General features: G+C 35.9%; 1 protein-coding gene across 4 annotated transcripts in view; it reads right to left on the bottom strand.

Annotated features, from left to right (window-relative positions):
* Positions 1-6,763: 6,763 nt before the first annotated feature.
* The window catches only part of arap3 (ArfGAP with RhoGAP domain, ankyrin repeat and PH domain 3), a 54,722-nt gene continuing 44,370 nt past the window's right edge, over positions 6,764-17,115 (bottom strand). For all 4 annotated transcript variants that reach the window (XM_079838695.1, XM_079838693.1, XM_079838692.1 and 1 more), the window contains 13 exons: positions 16,432-16,537; positions 16,145-16,292; positions 15,751-15,819; positions 15,595-15,669; positions 14,323-14,440; positions 14,091-14,219; positions 13,836-13,972; positions 13,644-13,726; positions 13,508-13,543; positions 11,104-11,167; positions 10,878-11,021; positions 10,739-10,777; positions 6,764-8,000 (listed from right to left, as the gene is read on the bottom strand). In XM_079838695.1, the coding sequence (XP_079694821.1) occupies positions 7,593-8,000; positions 10,739-10,777; positions 10,878-11,021; positions 11,104-11,167; positions 13,508-13,543; positions 13,644-13,726; positions 13,836-13,972; positions 14,091-14,219; positions 14,323-14,440; positions 15,595-15,669; positions 15,751-15,819; positions 16,145-16,292; positions 16,432-16,537 (1,556 nt within the window). In that variant the 3' untranslated portion in view covers positions 6,764-7,592. The remainder of the gene's footprint in view (positions 8,001-10,738; positions 10,778-10,877; positions 11,022-11,103; positions 11,168-13,507; positions 13,544-13,643; positions 13,727-13,835; positions 13,973-14,090; positions 14,220-14,322; positions 14,441-15,594; positions 15,670-15,750; positions 15,820-16,144; positions 16,293-16,431; positions 16,538-17,115) is intronic.

Raw genomic sequence — 17,115 nt, 5'->3', positions numbered from 1 at the left:
GCCCCATCTCGCAACTTACAGGACTTAAAGGATCTGCTGCTATCATCTTGGTGCCAGATACCACAGCACACCTTCAGGGGTCTAGTGGAGTCCATGCCTTGACGGGTCAGGGCTGTTTTTGCAGCAAAAGGGGAACCAACACAATATTAGGAAGGTGGTCATGTTATGCCTGATCGGTGTTAAAATAGAAAATTATTTTTGATCAAATAATGCAGCCTTGGTGAGCTTAAGAAACGTAATCTTACCGACCCCAAACTTCTGAACGGTAGCATAAATCAAATAAATCCTATATCAAACAGCTGCAAAGAGAAAATCAACGGAAAATGGCCTAAAATTGTTAATAACATTTGTATTCATTAGGCGAAACCTTGCTTTTCTCCAAATAACTTTACTTACCTTTACTTAGCTGTCTGTGGCGCCCCTTGACACTACGATATAGAGTGTGATCCAAAAAATTTGGAAACATGATCATCTGATTTGATTTACACATACTTGTTGATTCACTCAGCTGCTGTCATAAAGGAAAAGCAGATCAAACCCAATACTAAGACATTCTGGAATTCATGAAAGTCTTAAATTCAACTTTTGGTTGCACTTTATTTTACAGTATGTGCACTTGTTTACTTACAGTGTACTTACCTAAGAAAGTACTGTTTAGTAACTATATAATTTATCAGAGTCAAGGTTAGGCTTAGGAGTAGATTCAGTGTTAGTACCTATAGTTATTGCTCAGTTATTGTAATTACTATAGTATGTACACAGGGAACAGGACTGTAAAATTAAGTGCTACCCAACTTTTTTACTCACACTGTTGTGCTGATGTTATCATTTGTCATGAAACATTTCATATAACATGAGCAAAATGCAGAATAGAAGCATTTTCACTAGTGCTCTCAGACTCATACCGACTGTACTCCAGGGTCATATTAAAAGAGTGTTAAGGGTTTGGTTTGTGACCATCTAATTCAAATCCTAATTGCCAGGCCAAAGGACAACTATAATGGCGGTTATCCGAGAGGCTCCCTTGTCTTTGAAGAAATGCTACTCAGACAAAAGTCCCAATTACACCCAATTGTCGTGGGGCTCGGAAACAGGCAGCGCCTCCTCGAGACTGAAACAAAATCCTGGTCTGCGGTAAGCCAGCGGTTTCTTCAGCTTTTTGTAGCTTCTATCTCTCCATTGGGTCAGACACCCCGAGTGTGAGGCTTGCTCCAAAAACACTGTTAAATGGGTGTAGATTCCCCCTTCAGATTCACACTGAAGGAGTCTGCTTTCAAAGACACACTAGAGGATCCTTTTGAAGAGCGAGCAGCCCGAGGTTACTCATCCATGGACTCAATGAATCCTTTCAGAGCGGGGTACTCATACACAGACAGACTCAACAATAAGTGTTTGCTCACAAGAGGGTGCCCAGTGCAAGAAGACCGAGCCGTGTCATCACTCGACAACTGTCCGTCATCTCAACATTAGCTTTCAAGGTGATTCAACGGCCCAAAAAAGGAAAAAACACTAGTGATTCAAGCGTTCCAACGATTTGACGTTGTTGCATTTTCCTCAAATGATTCATGGATTCATGAACAGAGATATCAGTCCTGAGAGCATGCATAGAGATAATAACGATTTTTTAGGTCACATGAGCATTAGATTGACAATCTTGACATCAAATCCTCATATAATCAGCTTTTTTTGTACAGCAATGAAGTACAGAACTGACACAAAGGCTCACTAAGAAACTTCTATACTCCAACATTGTTCGGCTCGCGGCCCGAGCAGCTTGCGTTCAACTTCATGATTTAGCGCTTTTTTTTGTCCCCTTGTACTCGATGAAGGACTAAAACCCCGAGGATATTTTTCCTCCTGCTTTTGGAGGAGCTGATGTTTCTTATGATTGTTCACTGAAGTGAATCAGCCACCACAAAACACTGCAGCACATTGAGACCACTAGCAGAGGGCACAAGGAAGGTGACGAATTGGCAGTGAGAATGAACTTAATCCCCTAAGCTCTTGTTGGGGCTTGTCTTTGCTGTCCCTTCTTCCCTAGAAAAGACCCCAAACTTACAAAGCAACTCAAACAAGAGCTCCCACTCTGAGCCCGCTGAATGCTCACAGAAAGAAAGAAAAAACCTTGTACATATCTGTGTGTTCTGCCAACTGTATGAGGAATGAGCTTGCAGCTGCAATTTTTTCTGTCAAATTTGGAATTGGTAACAGTAGAAATATTTCAATGAATACATGGCTTGAAACAAACAGGTGAAAAAGGTGCTTAGCCTTTATATGTAACAGCAAATGTTGGTCTCAGGAGTTTACCATCTTTGGAAGATGTTTAAATATAGTTGAGAACCCTGATTTGTGGGATTTTGCTACTTTATAGCAGTAAATAAACATTGAACTAGACATTTACAATGAAACAAATATTTGTACAGAAAAAAAATACAATTCATTTTTTTCAATTAAAAGATAAAATAAAATAATAGGTCACAGAAAGTGCCTCATATTGCCAAATCTGGGTCAAGCGTTTGATTCGCAGAGCCACATTCAAATATCACAAAGATTGTATTTTCCATGAAATTGGTGACATTTAATTCTTAGCATTCTCATAAAAGGCTTCATTGTCTCACAACTTAATACAAACCCAACTTCAACTTTTGGTCTTCACAAACGTTTTCTCCCATTTCCCAAAAACATCAAATCCACAGCATCAGATATCATAATGATAATAATATACAAACATATGTTACTTATCCTGAGAGGGAACAATTGAATGCTACAAATGAAAATGATATTTGACTGATTTGGACATAAAGGGAGAGATTATCTGAAAGGAAATGAGAGGCATCCCCTCCATGACAAGGTTACTTCAGAGGTGTCCAGTTAAAAGCCTGGATAATAAGATTACTCTTAAAGTCAAATCTCCCCAGAAGACACTTTTGATTGACTGATCCTCAGTCAGGCATGCTTGCTCTCATATCCAAAAATAATCGTTTTTACTCAAACCGCTTCCTTTACCACACCTTAAGACTCAAGTCAATACCTAGCTCTACCCTGAATACTAATTAAATGTGGCCAATAATAATCTTGATATAAATAATATTATAACTCGATGTTGATGGACTCGATCTAGTCCATCTGTGTTTGATCATCGTTCTGAATCCGATCTGGATGTAGTCTTAGACAAAAACCTGATTTTCTCAGCTTTTTGTTCAAAATGTTGCTTTTTTATGAAACTTACCCATATTTAAGCGTTGATAAAAAAAAGGAATGCATGACGCAAGAATAAAAAGGTTTTTTTTGTTGTTGTTGTTGTTGTTTAAAAGCATATTAAAGGATTAGTTCACTTTTAAATAAACTTTTGCTGATAATTTACTCACCCCCATGTCATTCAAGATGTCCATGTCTTTCTTTCTGCAGTCGAAAAGAAATTAAGATTTTTGATGAAAACATTCCAGGATTTTTCTCCATATAATGGACTTCAATGGGCTCCAAACGGTTCAAGGACCAAATGACAGTTTCAGTGCAGCTTCAAAGGGCTTTAAACGATACCAGACGATGAATAAGGGTCTTATCTAGCGAAACGATCAGTTTCTGCGAGAAACCGAGCAGTATTTATGCTATTATTTTACCTCTTATCAGACGAACGTGATCATCTCTGAGCTCCGCCATAACTTCCGCTAAGTGAGGTCAAAATACCAGCGTGGCCATTAGGGATGCAACAATACAGTTGGTTACAATACACGGTTTTCGGTTCGGTTCGGTTCTGATGGCTTGTCACATACATTTTTTGTTATTCTATTCTTAGGCGACAGGAACAACAAGAGGTTAAGGAGAATAAAGACTATTTTTTATTGCAATACTCTTTATTTATTTTACTTAAAATAATTGAAAAACCTACCTTAAACTTAAAACTTTACTTTTAAAAAAAAAAACTTGAATTCCTAGTGTATTGTATAATATAAAATAAATATATATAAAGATTTACACTGGCAGCTCAGATCTGAACAGCAGCATTTATGTATGAAACTGAATGAATAAATGTAAAAAATAAAACACTATAGACTTCACTATAAAATATACATTGATTCTTATTCGTTTTTCAGTCAAGAGCAGTGAGTGATTTTCTCTTTGTCTTTTGTTGTTGTATTAACATTAAAGGGATAGTTCATTCAAAAATGAAAATTCTGTCATCAAGAAATGAATACAGGTTTGAAACAATATTAGAGTGAGTAAATAATGACATCATTTTAGAGGTGAACTGTCCCTTTAAGGACAGCGTGTTCACTACTGCACTGCTGTCAGTTTAAGACCTGTGTGCATCTAATATACGCGATTTTACTTTCACTTTAGACATAAACACAACACAACACCGACTGTGTTTATGTTAACCTTGTGTGTATTTGACAGTATTAGCGCAGTAAGTGTGTGCGCGCACTCGGAAAAGCGCATTTTAAAACCGCACACGCGAATGAAACCGGCAAGGCTTTAAAACGCATGCAAATAATGAACTTTCGTGATTGTGAATAACTATAGTGTTCCGTGAGTATAATTCTATCACTAACGTGTGATGTGAATGTATGTCGCGTTGTTCAGTATATTGGGATGGAGGCAAATGATAGATTTTGTAGAAAAATAATTAATTAAATGCAAAACCGAATAAACGCAATTCACAAGCGCGTATTGAACCGTGAATGCCGTACCAAACGGTTCAATATTATATTGAGAATTGTGACATCCCTAGTGGCCATAGATATATCAATCGTAGATGCCTCATTCTACTGATCCGTGCAGGTATTCCTTGCTCGTATTTTGACCTCACTTAGCAGAAGTTATGGCGGAGCTCAGAGATGATCACATTCGTCTGATAAGAGGTAAAATAATAGCATTAATACTGCTCGGGTTCTCGCAGAAACTGATCATTTCGCTAGATAAGTCCCTTATTCATCGTCTGGTATCGTTTGGTATCGTTTAAAGCCCTTTGAAGCTGTCCTGAAACTGTCATTTGGACCTTGAACCATTTGGAGCCCATTGAAGTCCATTATATGGAGAAAAATCCTGGAATGTTTTCATCAAAAACCTTAATTTATTTTTGACTGCAGAAAGAAAGACATGGACATCTTGGATGACATTGGGATGAGTAAATTATCAGCAAAAGTTTATTTAAAAGTGAACTAATCCTTTAAGAGCATATTTCTTTTGATATATTGCATGCTCAGATATTCATACAACAAAATATTCTATGGGCCATTACATTTTTGTGAAAATGATCAAAAACCCTGGCGGTGGCTGGGAACTTTTTTTTAAAAACGCTGGCGGGGAAAGAGTTAATAACATTTTCAAAGCTTTATGTGTCATTTATAGAGTTTTTTTGTTTAATGTAACTATAGTTTCAGAATGTTCACATAACATTTAAAGGTCCCGTTCTTCGTGATCCCATTTTTCAAACTTTAGTTAGTGTGTAATGTTGCTGTTAGAGCATAAATAATACCTGTAAAATTATAAAGCTCAAAGTTCAATTCCAAGCGAGATATTTTATTTAACAGAAGTTCCCTTTCAAAGCCTACAGCGAACGGCCGGTTTGGACTACATCCTGGTATTTCCTGCTTTAATTACGTCAGTAGAGCAGTTTGTTGACTAACCTCCGCCCACAAGAATACGCGAAAAAGGGGGCGTGGTCTTGTTGCTCCCTCGTGGAGAAGAGGGAGTGTTGCGTTCGGTTCGGTTCGGATGCGTTTGTCGCCATCAGACGCTGTTATTTTCATCCCGGAGTCAAATCACCTTTGTTTGGCCTTCAGGGGCTGTAGTTTGAGTGCGTTCATCTCCCCGTTATGGTAAGAGGCGTGACCTTCTCGGGCAACGTGTGCTAAGCTGCTGTCGAATCACAACACGGGAACCGCTGGCACAATCAGAACTCGTTACGTATTTCTGAAGGAGGGACTTCATAGAATGAGGAAATTCTCAGGCCGTTTTGAGGACAGTGAAAACAGCAGTATACAGATAAGTAAATTGTGTGAAAAATACTGTCTTTTTTTTACACATGAAACATTAACACATGTTATACTGCACACTGTAAACACAATCAAAGCTTCAAAAACACGAAAAACGGGACCTTTAAAGGTAACATTTCCAAAATGTCTGCAGAATTTTAGCTGAACTAAGAAAGTTCTTATAAACATAAAAAAAAAAACTGGACTTTTTTGACATTTTGTTTTCATAACACAGTAAACCCTAAAGCTCGAAATACTTCATTGGTTTGAGTAGAACCAACTAAAATTATACAATTCAATCAAATGAACTTTTATGAGTATTTAGAACTTTCGTTTACTTTTGAGTTCACAAAACTGACACATTTTAAGTAATCTGAATTGTTTCATTGTTTTGAGTTTTATGAACTTGTTTCTTTTAATTTAGACACACTTGCATTTATTTTTACATTCAAGGATTGAGTATAAACCAACAAAGATCTCAGTAGCTGAAACATTTACATTTAGACCAAATAAATTCATTGTACATATGAACAAAATCAATCAATGCATGGAAACTTTTTATGCTATCAACTATAAAAGCATGTGTTGCATATCAAAGTATCCATATGGAGTAAACCACATGATACCATACCACAATCAAAATCCATTTTAGCACTAGATCAAATAAGCAATTCTCTACAGCAGTAAGGAATTCATTACAGTAGTAGTGCTTCATATCTATTTGAAAATGAGTGCCAAAAAATATTTATACATTGGAAGAACACTAAAAATACAAAGAACAGAAATTCAGGGTAAGAACAGATTTATTTTGTTATGAGATTTTATAGAACTGTATGTGCCTTTAATAAATGCCTGTAAAGAGAAAATCTATGCACTGAAAACGCAACCGATTGTCAGGCCACCATGTGCTGTATCTTTACTGCCCTCTACTGTTCCAGTCCAAACTGACATTGCCTTCCTTCTGATAACGTCTCCAAACACTGAGAACTATTTGAGAATTATTCAAATAGTCTATTTAAATAAATTAATAAATATAATAAAATGTATACATATAAAAAGATCTGGTCAAAGTCCCAGGAGAGCTGAAATGCACCCATACAGTAGTTATATAATCAGTCTGCAGTCCAGGAATATCTATGAAAATGCTTTCATCTGATTATGCATTACAGACCGCAGATGCTTTGCTTTACATGCATTGCGATTCCTTTCTTACTGTTATACAGAAAATACAATGTTACTGAGCCAAGAAATGTACTTTAAAAAGGTACTAAATGAAACTGAAGTGTAATTTTATCTTCAGGAACAAATAATAGAACAATACAATATAATAATGATACACAAAAAGTGAAATTCTTTCAAATGTTGAGAGGTCAGTATAACAAGTCAACAAATGCACATGCCAAAAATGATTTAACCAATTTATACAAAATAATTATAGCACAGATTTCACAGACTTGTATCTCAAATCCAGTGACTGCTTTGGCACAATACTTTATAGTAATAGTTTATGTTAATAAAAGGAGCATTTTAATACTGGATTCTTCCTAGCCGGTTTCAAACAGACACATATGGCAGCAATTTCAAGTTCCAACGCAAATTGCTCATGGGATTTGTCTAGTCTCTAAGATCAGTAGTGTGCTGCTCTTCAGACTCTGGCTTCTTGCAGAACATAGTGGAGAGTTCCTGTAACAGCAATTCCTGTTGCGGGCTACATGATCTGTGTGACCTGTGCCTACCTGGGACATTTAGAGAGTCCTCTTGGCTCAGGGTGTCTAGAGATTGACCAGAGGATGACAGAGAGTGCACTGGGTTAGACCCAACCATGCGATCCAGGGAGGCGGCTTTCCTCTGTCCGAGGCTGATGGGCCGTGCTGGCACCTCCTGTGTCTCTGCATGAGCACTGGACAGGAAACTAGTTTCCAAAGATTTGAGCACCTGCAGACCGAAGTCGCCCACCTCCTCGTACAAAGGCTCGGGGCTTTCAATGCGCTCCTCAAACGAGTCCTGCTGCATCTTCATGGGCTGAGTAGGGAAAAAGCAAACAATGGCAAGGCATACCAGGAGGTCAAAAAGATATCTGTAGTAGATTTCACACAACAACACTTAACCGCACTGAGCTAAGTTATCAAACCAATAACACATAAGTGGCCATCCATTACAGTTACTTTACCACAGTTATAAAAATAAGTTGAGTTTAATTTAAAACAACAGCAACATAAGAACACAATATTCAACAAATAATGATAACAATCATATTAACTTCTTTTCAAAAATAACATAATAATAATCTCAATAATAATCATAATAATACTTATTATTTTTATTAAATTATTTTAATGAATATATATTGTGATTAATTGTATTGTATTTTGGTTCTGTTGAATGATATTTCATTTATTTTTTTAAATTATTGTTTTATTTAATTATATTTACATTATTTTACTATACTATTTTTAATAGTGTATGTATGTATGTATGTATGTATATGTATATATGTATATATGTATGTATATATATGTATATATATATATATATATATATATATATATATATATATATAACAATATTATTATATAATTGTAATAATTATTATTTTATTTAATTATATTATATTTGTTATAATATTATACTATTTATATTATTTGAATTATACCATTTTAATAGTATATATATATATATATATATATATATATATATATATATATATATATATATATATATATATATATATATATATATATATATATATATATATATATATACGGCACTGCATCAAGAATCATCATTCATCTACAAGCGATATCACCACATGGACTCAGGACTACTTTGGCAAACCTTTGTCAAGTACCACAATACGTAGTTACATCCACAAATGTCAGTTAAAACTGTACTGTGCCAAAAGGAAGCCCTATGTTAACAGTGTCCAGAAGCGCCGTCGACTTCTCTGGGCTCGGAGGCATCTGAGATGGACCATCACACAGTGGAAACGTGTACTGTGGTCAAATGAATCAGTATTTCAGGTATTTTTTGGGAGGAATGGACGCCGTGTGCTCCGGACCAAAGAAGAAAAGGATCATCCAGACTGTTACCAGCAACAAGTCCAAAAGCCAGGGTCTGTCATGGTATGGGGTTGTGTCAGTGCCCTTGGCAAAGGTAACTTGCACTTCTGTGAAGGCACCATTAATGCTGAAAAGTACATAGAGATTTTGGAGCATAATATGCTGCCTTCAAGAAGACATCTTTTCCAGGGATGTCCATGCATATTTCAACAAGACAATGCAGAACCACATTCTGCACACATTACAAAGTCCTGGCTGCGGAGGAAGAGGGTACGGGTTCTTGACTGGCCTGCCTGCAGTCCCGACCTGTCTCCAATAGAGAATGTGTGGCGCATTTTGATGCGCATATTAAATCACATTTTGAAGCGCAAAATGCGACAACGAAGACCCCGTACTGTTGCCCACCTTATGACTTGTTTGCAGGAAGAATGGGACAAAATTACACCTGAAACACTTCATCACTTGGTGTCTTCAGTCCCTAAACGTCTTTTAAGTGTTGTGAAAAGGAATGGCAACATTACAAAGTGGTAAATGCTTTACTGTCCCAACTTTTTTTGAAATGTGTTGCAGGTCTGGATGACAGGAAAGGATGCATATATACAAAATGACATGAAGTTGACCAGACAAAACATGAAATATTTTGTGTTCATATTGTCTGCAATGAAATACAAGTCAAAGTAAATTTAGAAATCTTTTCTTTTTTTTTTTTTTGCGTTTTCCATACTGTCCCAACTTTTTATGATTTGGGGTTGTACATTTTGAATATATTAAATTAGCCATATTATATTGTGAATATACTAATACATGGACCTTATAATATTTATTATAAGGTTCATAAATTGATATAGTATTCGTAATAATTTATTATTATTATTATTAGTTGATGTTTTATATACTACTACATCTATATTGTGTAATATTATTTTGATATTATCTGAAGCGAATCATTCTCTGAATATCTAATATCATATCTACACAGAAGTTAACAGGGACTACATCTTAAACATACGGTTCTGAACACACTAGTGACTATTATCTCATGGAAAGACCTAATCTGCTACTATAATATCTGGTTAGATGATCTACCGGTATGCGAACAAAAGAAGAAGTATTTGATGGTTAGCGGGACATGCACAGAAAGGGATTCGCCCCACAACAATGTTCAAAACAAATTACTTCCTTTTCCAAGCTTAAACTTTTGTCTCAGTATCAGAGCAACAACATCAAGATAATTGCTGAATACATTGAGGACAAAAGCATGAAGCCTGCGGACAATTTGCTTGCGAAAGCTTGTGGGCTGGGACACCAGAGGCTGCAGCATTTTCCCAAAAACTCCCTGCCCTCCCTCAAGGCTACAGTTGCAGAACAATGCAGTAGAAGCATTCTTCCCACAAATGCATCCTGTCATATCAGGAAACCCTGGTTGCCAACAGGAACGAGGGGGAAGAAGCGAGGAAGTCAAAGGGAATTCCTCAATTAAGTATAGGCTCTTTTGTAAAGCGCACTCCAAAACGTTTAAGCGCTTGTTAGACGCAAAGGTCATTTGATACTTTTCAAACCTCCTACTTTTACATTTTGACCAGCCACTGTAATTGGAGTAATTGTGACAACTGTGTTGGAGAAATGGCAACAAACTGAACGTTAAAATGATTCTTACACGGACTGCATTGGATTCATCTGCAGATAAAAAGAAATACTTACAAAGAACATTGAGAGTGCCCTTCTCGTGTGAAGCTTTCTCTGCAAAAACACACAAAGACAAAAAAATGCTGAATCTCAAAGCAAAGAGCAAGCAAGCGTCACATGTACCGAACCACCAGAGGACGCTGTTGTGTTCTACCAGAGTCTGATTGGCGGAGAGCATGGTGGAGTTGGTGTTGCTCTCCTCTCCTCTGATGGGCACTAGCGGCATGGTGCCAAACTTCTGCTTGGAAATGTCCGAGGAAGAGTGCCGTCTCATCACAGGTGGGCGCAGATCGTCATTCTGAGGGAGGACGTTAATGGTAAATCACGACTTTGAATAGTCAATGAACGTTTAGATTTGTTCAGTTTAAAATGTGCTGTACCTGTGCTTTTAGTAAATTAGTCATCCAGTCCCATAATTCAGTTTCACAGGAACAGCTAAGGTACCTGTGAGGGTTAAGGAGAGTGATTATGGTTCAATGTGTAGCTATATAGACCCTTTCTCTAAAGCCTATAGCAGAGGTCTTCAACTGATTTGGTCGCGGGACACACATTTTAGCGTGGTCATTAGGCTGCAACCCAAATATTTAGGAATTGAATCCAAGCTAATTGATTTGTCAAAAATGGTTGACACACACATAAAAGTCCAGTCCCACTTTACTTAACATATACATAACTTGTAAGAATATCCCAAACTACTTTTTCATAATACAATAAAGTTACTAGGTTGGTATGAGCCACTAGCCTGGATGCCAGCCGAACTTAGCCCCACCCACAACAATTGAGGTCAGGAAGTTCGTTCTGGACTTGATCCGTTGTGGAGCAACTATGCTCGAACCAGAGCTGTTCGGACCAATCAAATTGTCAGGGTGGACTTAAAGGCATAGTTCACCCCAAAATGAAAATTTGTCATCATTTAAAGGTTTCTTTGTTCTGCTGAACACAAAAGAAGATATTTTGAAGAATGTTGGTGACCAAGCAGATAGAGCAACCATTGACTACCATAGTAGGGAAAAAAATACTATGGTAGTCAATGGTTGCTCTCTCTGCTTGGTTACAAACATTCTTCAAAATATCTTCTTTTGTGTTCAGCAGAACAAAGAAACTCATACAGGTTTGGAACAACTTGAGGGTGAGTAAATGATGACAAATTTTCATTTTTGGGTGAACTATCCCTTTAATACGATGATGGACAGATGATCAACAGTAATGTAATCCACGTCACCAAAGAGCGCTTGGGTTGAATTCGTTCACTAAAACTTGTTCGTATATACATTCACCTTTACTATTTCTCTCAAAAATAATGATCGTGTTGGTAAGTACTCCGTGTATCCTTAAATCTAAGCCTATTTATTTCCACCCCTAATGTAATCCAAAATTAGCATTTTAATCAATACAAAAGAGTATATTTTTTGTTAACCTTTTACCATATGTCTTAGAGTATTGCAGTTATATCGTATCGTGAGTTCAGTATCGTGATATGTATCGAATCGTGACATGAGGGTATCATTAGGCTACACACTGGCTGCGTGGCGTGTCCGTTTTTATTTTTCGGCTCTCATGTAAACAGAGCTTGCACACTGAGTGACAGGCGCGCCTCGAGCCACGCCCAAAACGCGTGCATGCTAGACATTGAACCAACGCCTATTTTTTCACGTGTTGGAAACGTTTCCAGGCAAAATAGAATTGGAAACTATGTTTATATGTCATTTTGACGCGAATACATATTAATAAATGACATTTTGATGTTGAAAGTCTCTAGGTTTTGACATAAATGCAGATATAATTGTAATTAAAAAAAATAATAGGTCTAATAGTTCGAAAACGAAATATTCATGTAGCCTATTTTTCCATTTTTTATTCGTGCAGCCCTAGCGTGAACGCACCTTGAAACTGCGTCTGACAGAAAAGTCAACAGCTTTCATGCACATCTTTCAAAATAAAAGTTGCATCAGAAAAACATTTAAAATGACATTTTTTGCTGTTGTTTCTTTGACTACATGCTACATGCTGACTACATGCGACCCACCAGTTGAGAAACACTGGCCTATGGTAAAAGGTATTCCTAATGCTTTTAATTTGAAAACATCTTACTAACCCCAACTTTTAAATGGTAATGTATGTATTTTTATTTATATATTTTTAATGCTTTTTTGAAAGAAGTCTCTTATGCTCACCAAGGCTGCATATTTGCTCAAAAATACAGTAAAAACTATAATATTGCTAAATATTATTATACATTTAAAACACCTGTTTTCTACTTTAATATATTTAATAAAATGTAATTTATTCCTGTGATGGCAAAGCTGACTATTCAGCAGCTCAAGAAACATATAATAAGAAACCGGCTTCTTATTTATCAATGTTCAAAACAGTTGTGAAATGTGACCTTTTTTCAGGATCATTTGATAAATAGAAAGTTCAAAAGAACAGCATTTATTTGTAATGGATATATTTTGTAACATTATCTTTACTGATAAAAGTAATAATGTCTTACTAAAATCTTACTGGCCCTGAACTTTTGAACAGTAGTATAAATTATAGTGTAAAATTATTTTATTTTATGAGAAGTAGGTATGGATTGCTACTGGAGACATAAAACTAATACTGGTTAAATATACAGTTTTAATCCTTTATTCAGTTTCTGCATTCTAAATTTGTATAAAGTATTTAAATTACATTATGAATACCTTTATACATGCATTAAGAAAGAAGAAAAAAAAGACAGAATCATATGAATTCCTGATCTATTCCGTGTACAGTAGAACACATTTAAATAATACTTACAATTGCTGTTTATCCAGCATTACTGTTAATCCCCATCTGCAAGTAAATGCACTCGTTATTTCAAGTTTTATAAGGTCCACTGATGAAAAGACGGTTAATTTGCTCTAAAAGCAGAAATGTGAAGCATGCATCTTACTTTGTTGGTGGCTTTAACTTCTTTCTGATCCCCATGTAAATCTTCAAGTTTTTCAGTTGCCACTCTTTCTCAGGCTTGTTGCTCTGTATAATGTGGGAACGATTGTGAAATATTCAGTTCACCGTCTTCTCATTGCTACAGAACCCTGTAATATGCTTTTATGAAGAAGCTGATGATGAACCATATACATACTTTTTTGTCCTTCATCAGGATTAGCCTGTGGTCTTTAATTTGGAATGATCGCTCCTGGAATTTGTTTCCTTGCAAGAGTTTGGGCGGCTCTTCCCGACACTTCAGTACTCCAGACTTCACAATCTCACTCTTATAGGCTGCAACCCACAACACAGAGATACACTAGATTAATTTGTCACAATGCAGAACAAAAAAGCTAAAGTTTTAATTTTAAAATATTTATCACAACACTTTATGCCATGAATATGCTTTCACCTGTGAAAATGTCTATGGCTTCTCCTCTAGGCACCTTCTTCACCACCAGATATGCAGAGCTGGGATCGGCCATTTTACACCACTGTAGAGCTTGTTCCAGGACCTTCTCTTTGGGGTGAAGAGGTCGCTCTGCAGAAATGGCATCCTGAATTTATCTACTGTTTTCATTGATTGCTCTGTGGCGTCCTAGTAAAATTGTGCTTAAGCAAACTGGTGTGCATTTTGTTTTTACCTAGCTCTCCTTCCTCAATGGCCTCAAAGGTCATCCACACGTCTTTTTCCCCAGCAGGAATATTTCTCATATACAGCACCTGATTGGTCAGCTCCTCAGCACACATAGTTGGGGACACCTGTGGAGAGGCACATAAGGGTTTGCAATAATGGTTTCAATCTGCCACCATGTGGTAATGTTGTGTAACAGCAATTGTGTAATCGGTCAAAAACCATTCACATACACACATGAAGCAAACTACTCTAAAGATTAAATAAAGGTTTGACTACAATATTATTTTATATATGGGTCAATGACATGGCATGTATTTTTTGTGTCCGAATTCATAATTTTCCTAAAATAAATAAATACATGTCACATATCAATTTGATCTACAATATTTCCTTTGTAAGATACTCTTTAAAATTTTTTGAAATTCAATTGACTTTTTGAGTTGTGGTGTTTCAAAGACCTAAAATATCAGGTGGTGCAACCAGCAAATTTACATTTAAAAGTATCAATTCCCACTGCAATTGCAAAATGAAGTAAGAAATATAAATGTAAACCATTACATAATGTATACAAATAATAAAAATAAAATAAAATAAATAAAACTCCTTATGGAAAATTGTGTTCTGAACACAAAGAAAAGTGTCCGTTTATGTGAATTGGACTAAAAGGGCAATACATAGAAAAGGGAAAGGGAATTTACCTTTCATGCATTTTACAATAATTCATATGTATATTGTATATGTATATTATTTTAAATGAATATTTGGTCGCACCACCTGACATTTTCTGGGTGGTAAAATCAGAAATCTTGTTTAATAATGAATTAATGCTGTCTTAAAAGCTGTAAAACCAATATGAATCAACACCATACATTTTTTGGACATAAAAATGCCTTTTCAAACTCTTTTGCTTAAAATTGTTATTATTTTTATCTTTAAATTTTTTTTATTTTTCTTATTTTTCCATTTACCCATATGTTAGCTTTGAGGCCATCTATATGCTAAGTGTACTAATAAAGGTTAATAAGCAGATATACAGCTATCTTAAAAAACAATTTCCCCCCCATCCGGGACAATGGACTAAAACATAATGTTGACATTATCTGCTAAAGGGTATATACATATATATAGGGACATAAACATATGTGTGTAATATATATTTATTTAATATATATATATATATATATTTATAAATAAATATATATGTGTATATATTTATTAAATAAATATATACACATATATACACACAGATGTATTAATTTTTTCGAACATGATCCCTTACTTTCAGAGTGATGCAACAATCTGGTATTTTTTCTTCTAGATAAACTTCAATAATCAAGTCCCCTGCCTGCGAGAGCTGAAAGAAACAGAATTTTTTTTTTTAATAATAATAATAAGAGAGAATATATTATAAAATATAAACTATAAATTGCTCTACCTGTGTGTCTCTCCAGGTGGTTATCAAACTGATTTCCAGTTCAATCTGAGTTTGATGCTCTTCATCAATCTGATCAAACACAACAAGAAAACGCATTTAAAAATTACAAACTATTATTAACAATAAATATATATATATTCAAAACTAAACTAAATCCCACAAAAAGTACCAAAATGTACAATGGTACTCCCATTTTTTTTACCACTGTACTTGTTCTTTGAATTAATTACCATGCTTGTCATTCAGTTACGGTGTATCATATGGTATATCAAAGTACTGTATCGTCACCTGATATTACAACCGCACCACAGCACTTACTTTGCAAAGGTCTTTAACACAGTAAAATGTCATATTATATCTGTTAGAATATCATGCTATGAAGTTATCCACTTACATCAAATATATACAGATAGTTATCAATGAGGTCTTCTATGATTTTGACCTCATGTTCTCCTTTTCCGTCAGTCTGAAACAGGCTGGGAGCAAACAGCAGGGACAAGTTCTTAGTGCACATCTGATTCAGATCAGCACACTTCTGTACCCTAAGAAAGAGGAAGACACAGCAGTGTAAGAGCTGCTATAATTACAAAAACAGACACTTCTGTACCGTAAGAAAGAGGAAGAGACAGCGGTGGAAGAGCTGCTATGATTACAGACATCTGAATCAGAATGAAGACTCACCTGTAGAGATGACTGATGAGTGCTGCTAATGTAGTCCTGTTGACCCGTGGTAAACCTCGAATCAGGTCTTTGTATCGGTCTAAACGCTGTGCCTTTAGAGGCATCTCTGCATATAGTACGAGAAATCACTGACACAGCACAAACTATCCGAAATACAGTATCTGTGAATATTCTGGGTCGTTTTCAACTTTATGTCTATGGCTGTGAAACCCATTTGTTGTTATGTACTTACATTTAACAATACACATACCATGTGAACCTTGTAATATCGTTAAACCTTTTAGATGAATTCCACAACTTTTGTATTTGTCTTTTTCAGGTGGAAGAACATCTGGTTGAGTTCCCAATCCAATTTTTGTACTTTTGAAAACTACATATTATTAATTATTCCAAACTTTGGGGTCAATATTGATAATAAACCGGGAACACCCCACAAGAGCTGCAGTTTTAGAGATGCTCTGACCCAGTCGTCCAGCCATCACAATTTGGCCCTTGTCAAATTCGTTTAAATCCTTACGCTTGCCCATTTTTCCTGCTTCTAAAACATCAACTTTGAGGATAAAATGTTCACTTGCTGCCTAATATATCCCACCCACTAACAAGTGCCGTGATGAAGAGATCATCAGTATTATTCACTTCACCTGTGAGTGCTCATAATGTTATGCCTGATCGGTGTGTGTTCCA

Source organism: Gobio gobio (genome assembly GCF_949357685.1).
Source record: "Gobio gobio genome assembly, chromosome: 16".
Classification (NCBI taxonomy): Eukaryota; Metazoa; Chordata; class Actinopteri; order Cypriniformes; family Gobionidae; genus Gobio; species Gobio gobio.
The sequence above is the reverse complement of the archived record's forward strand: the minus strand, read 5'-3'. Positions and strand labels throughout refer to the sequence as shown.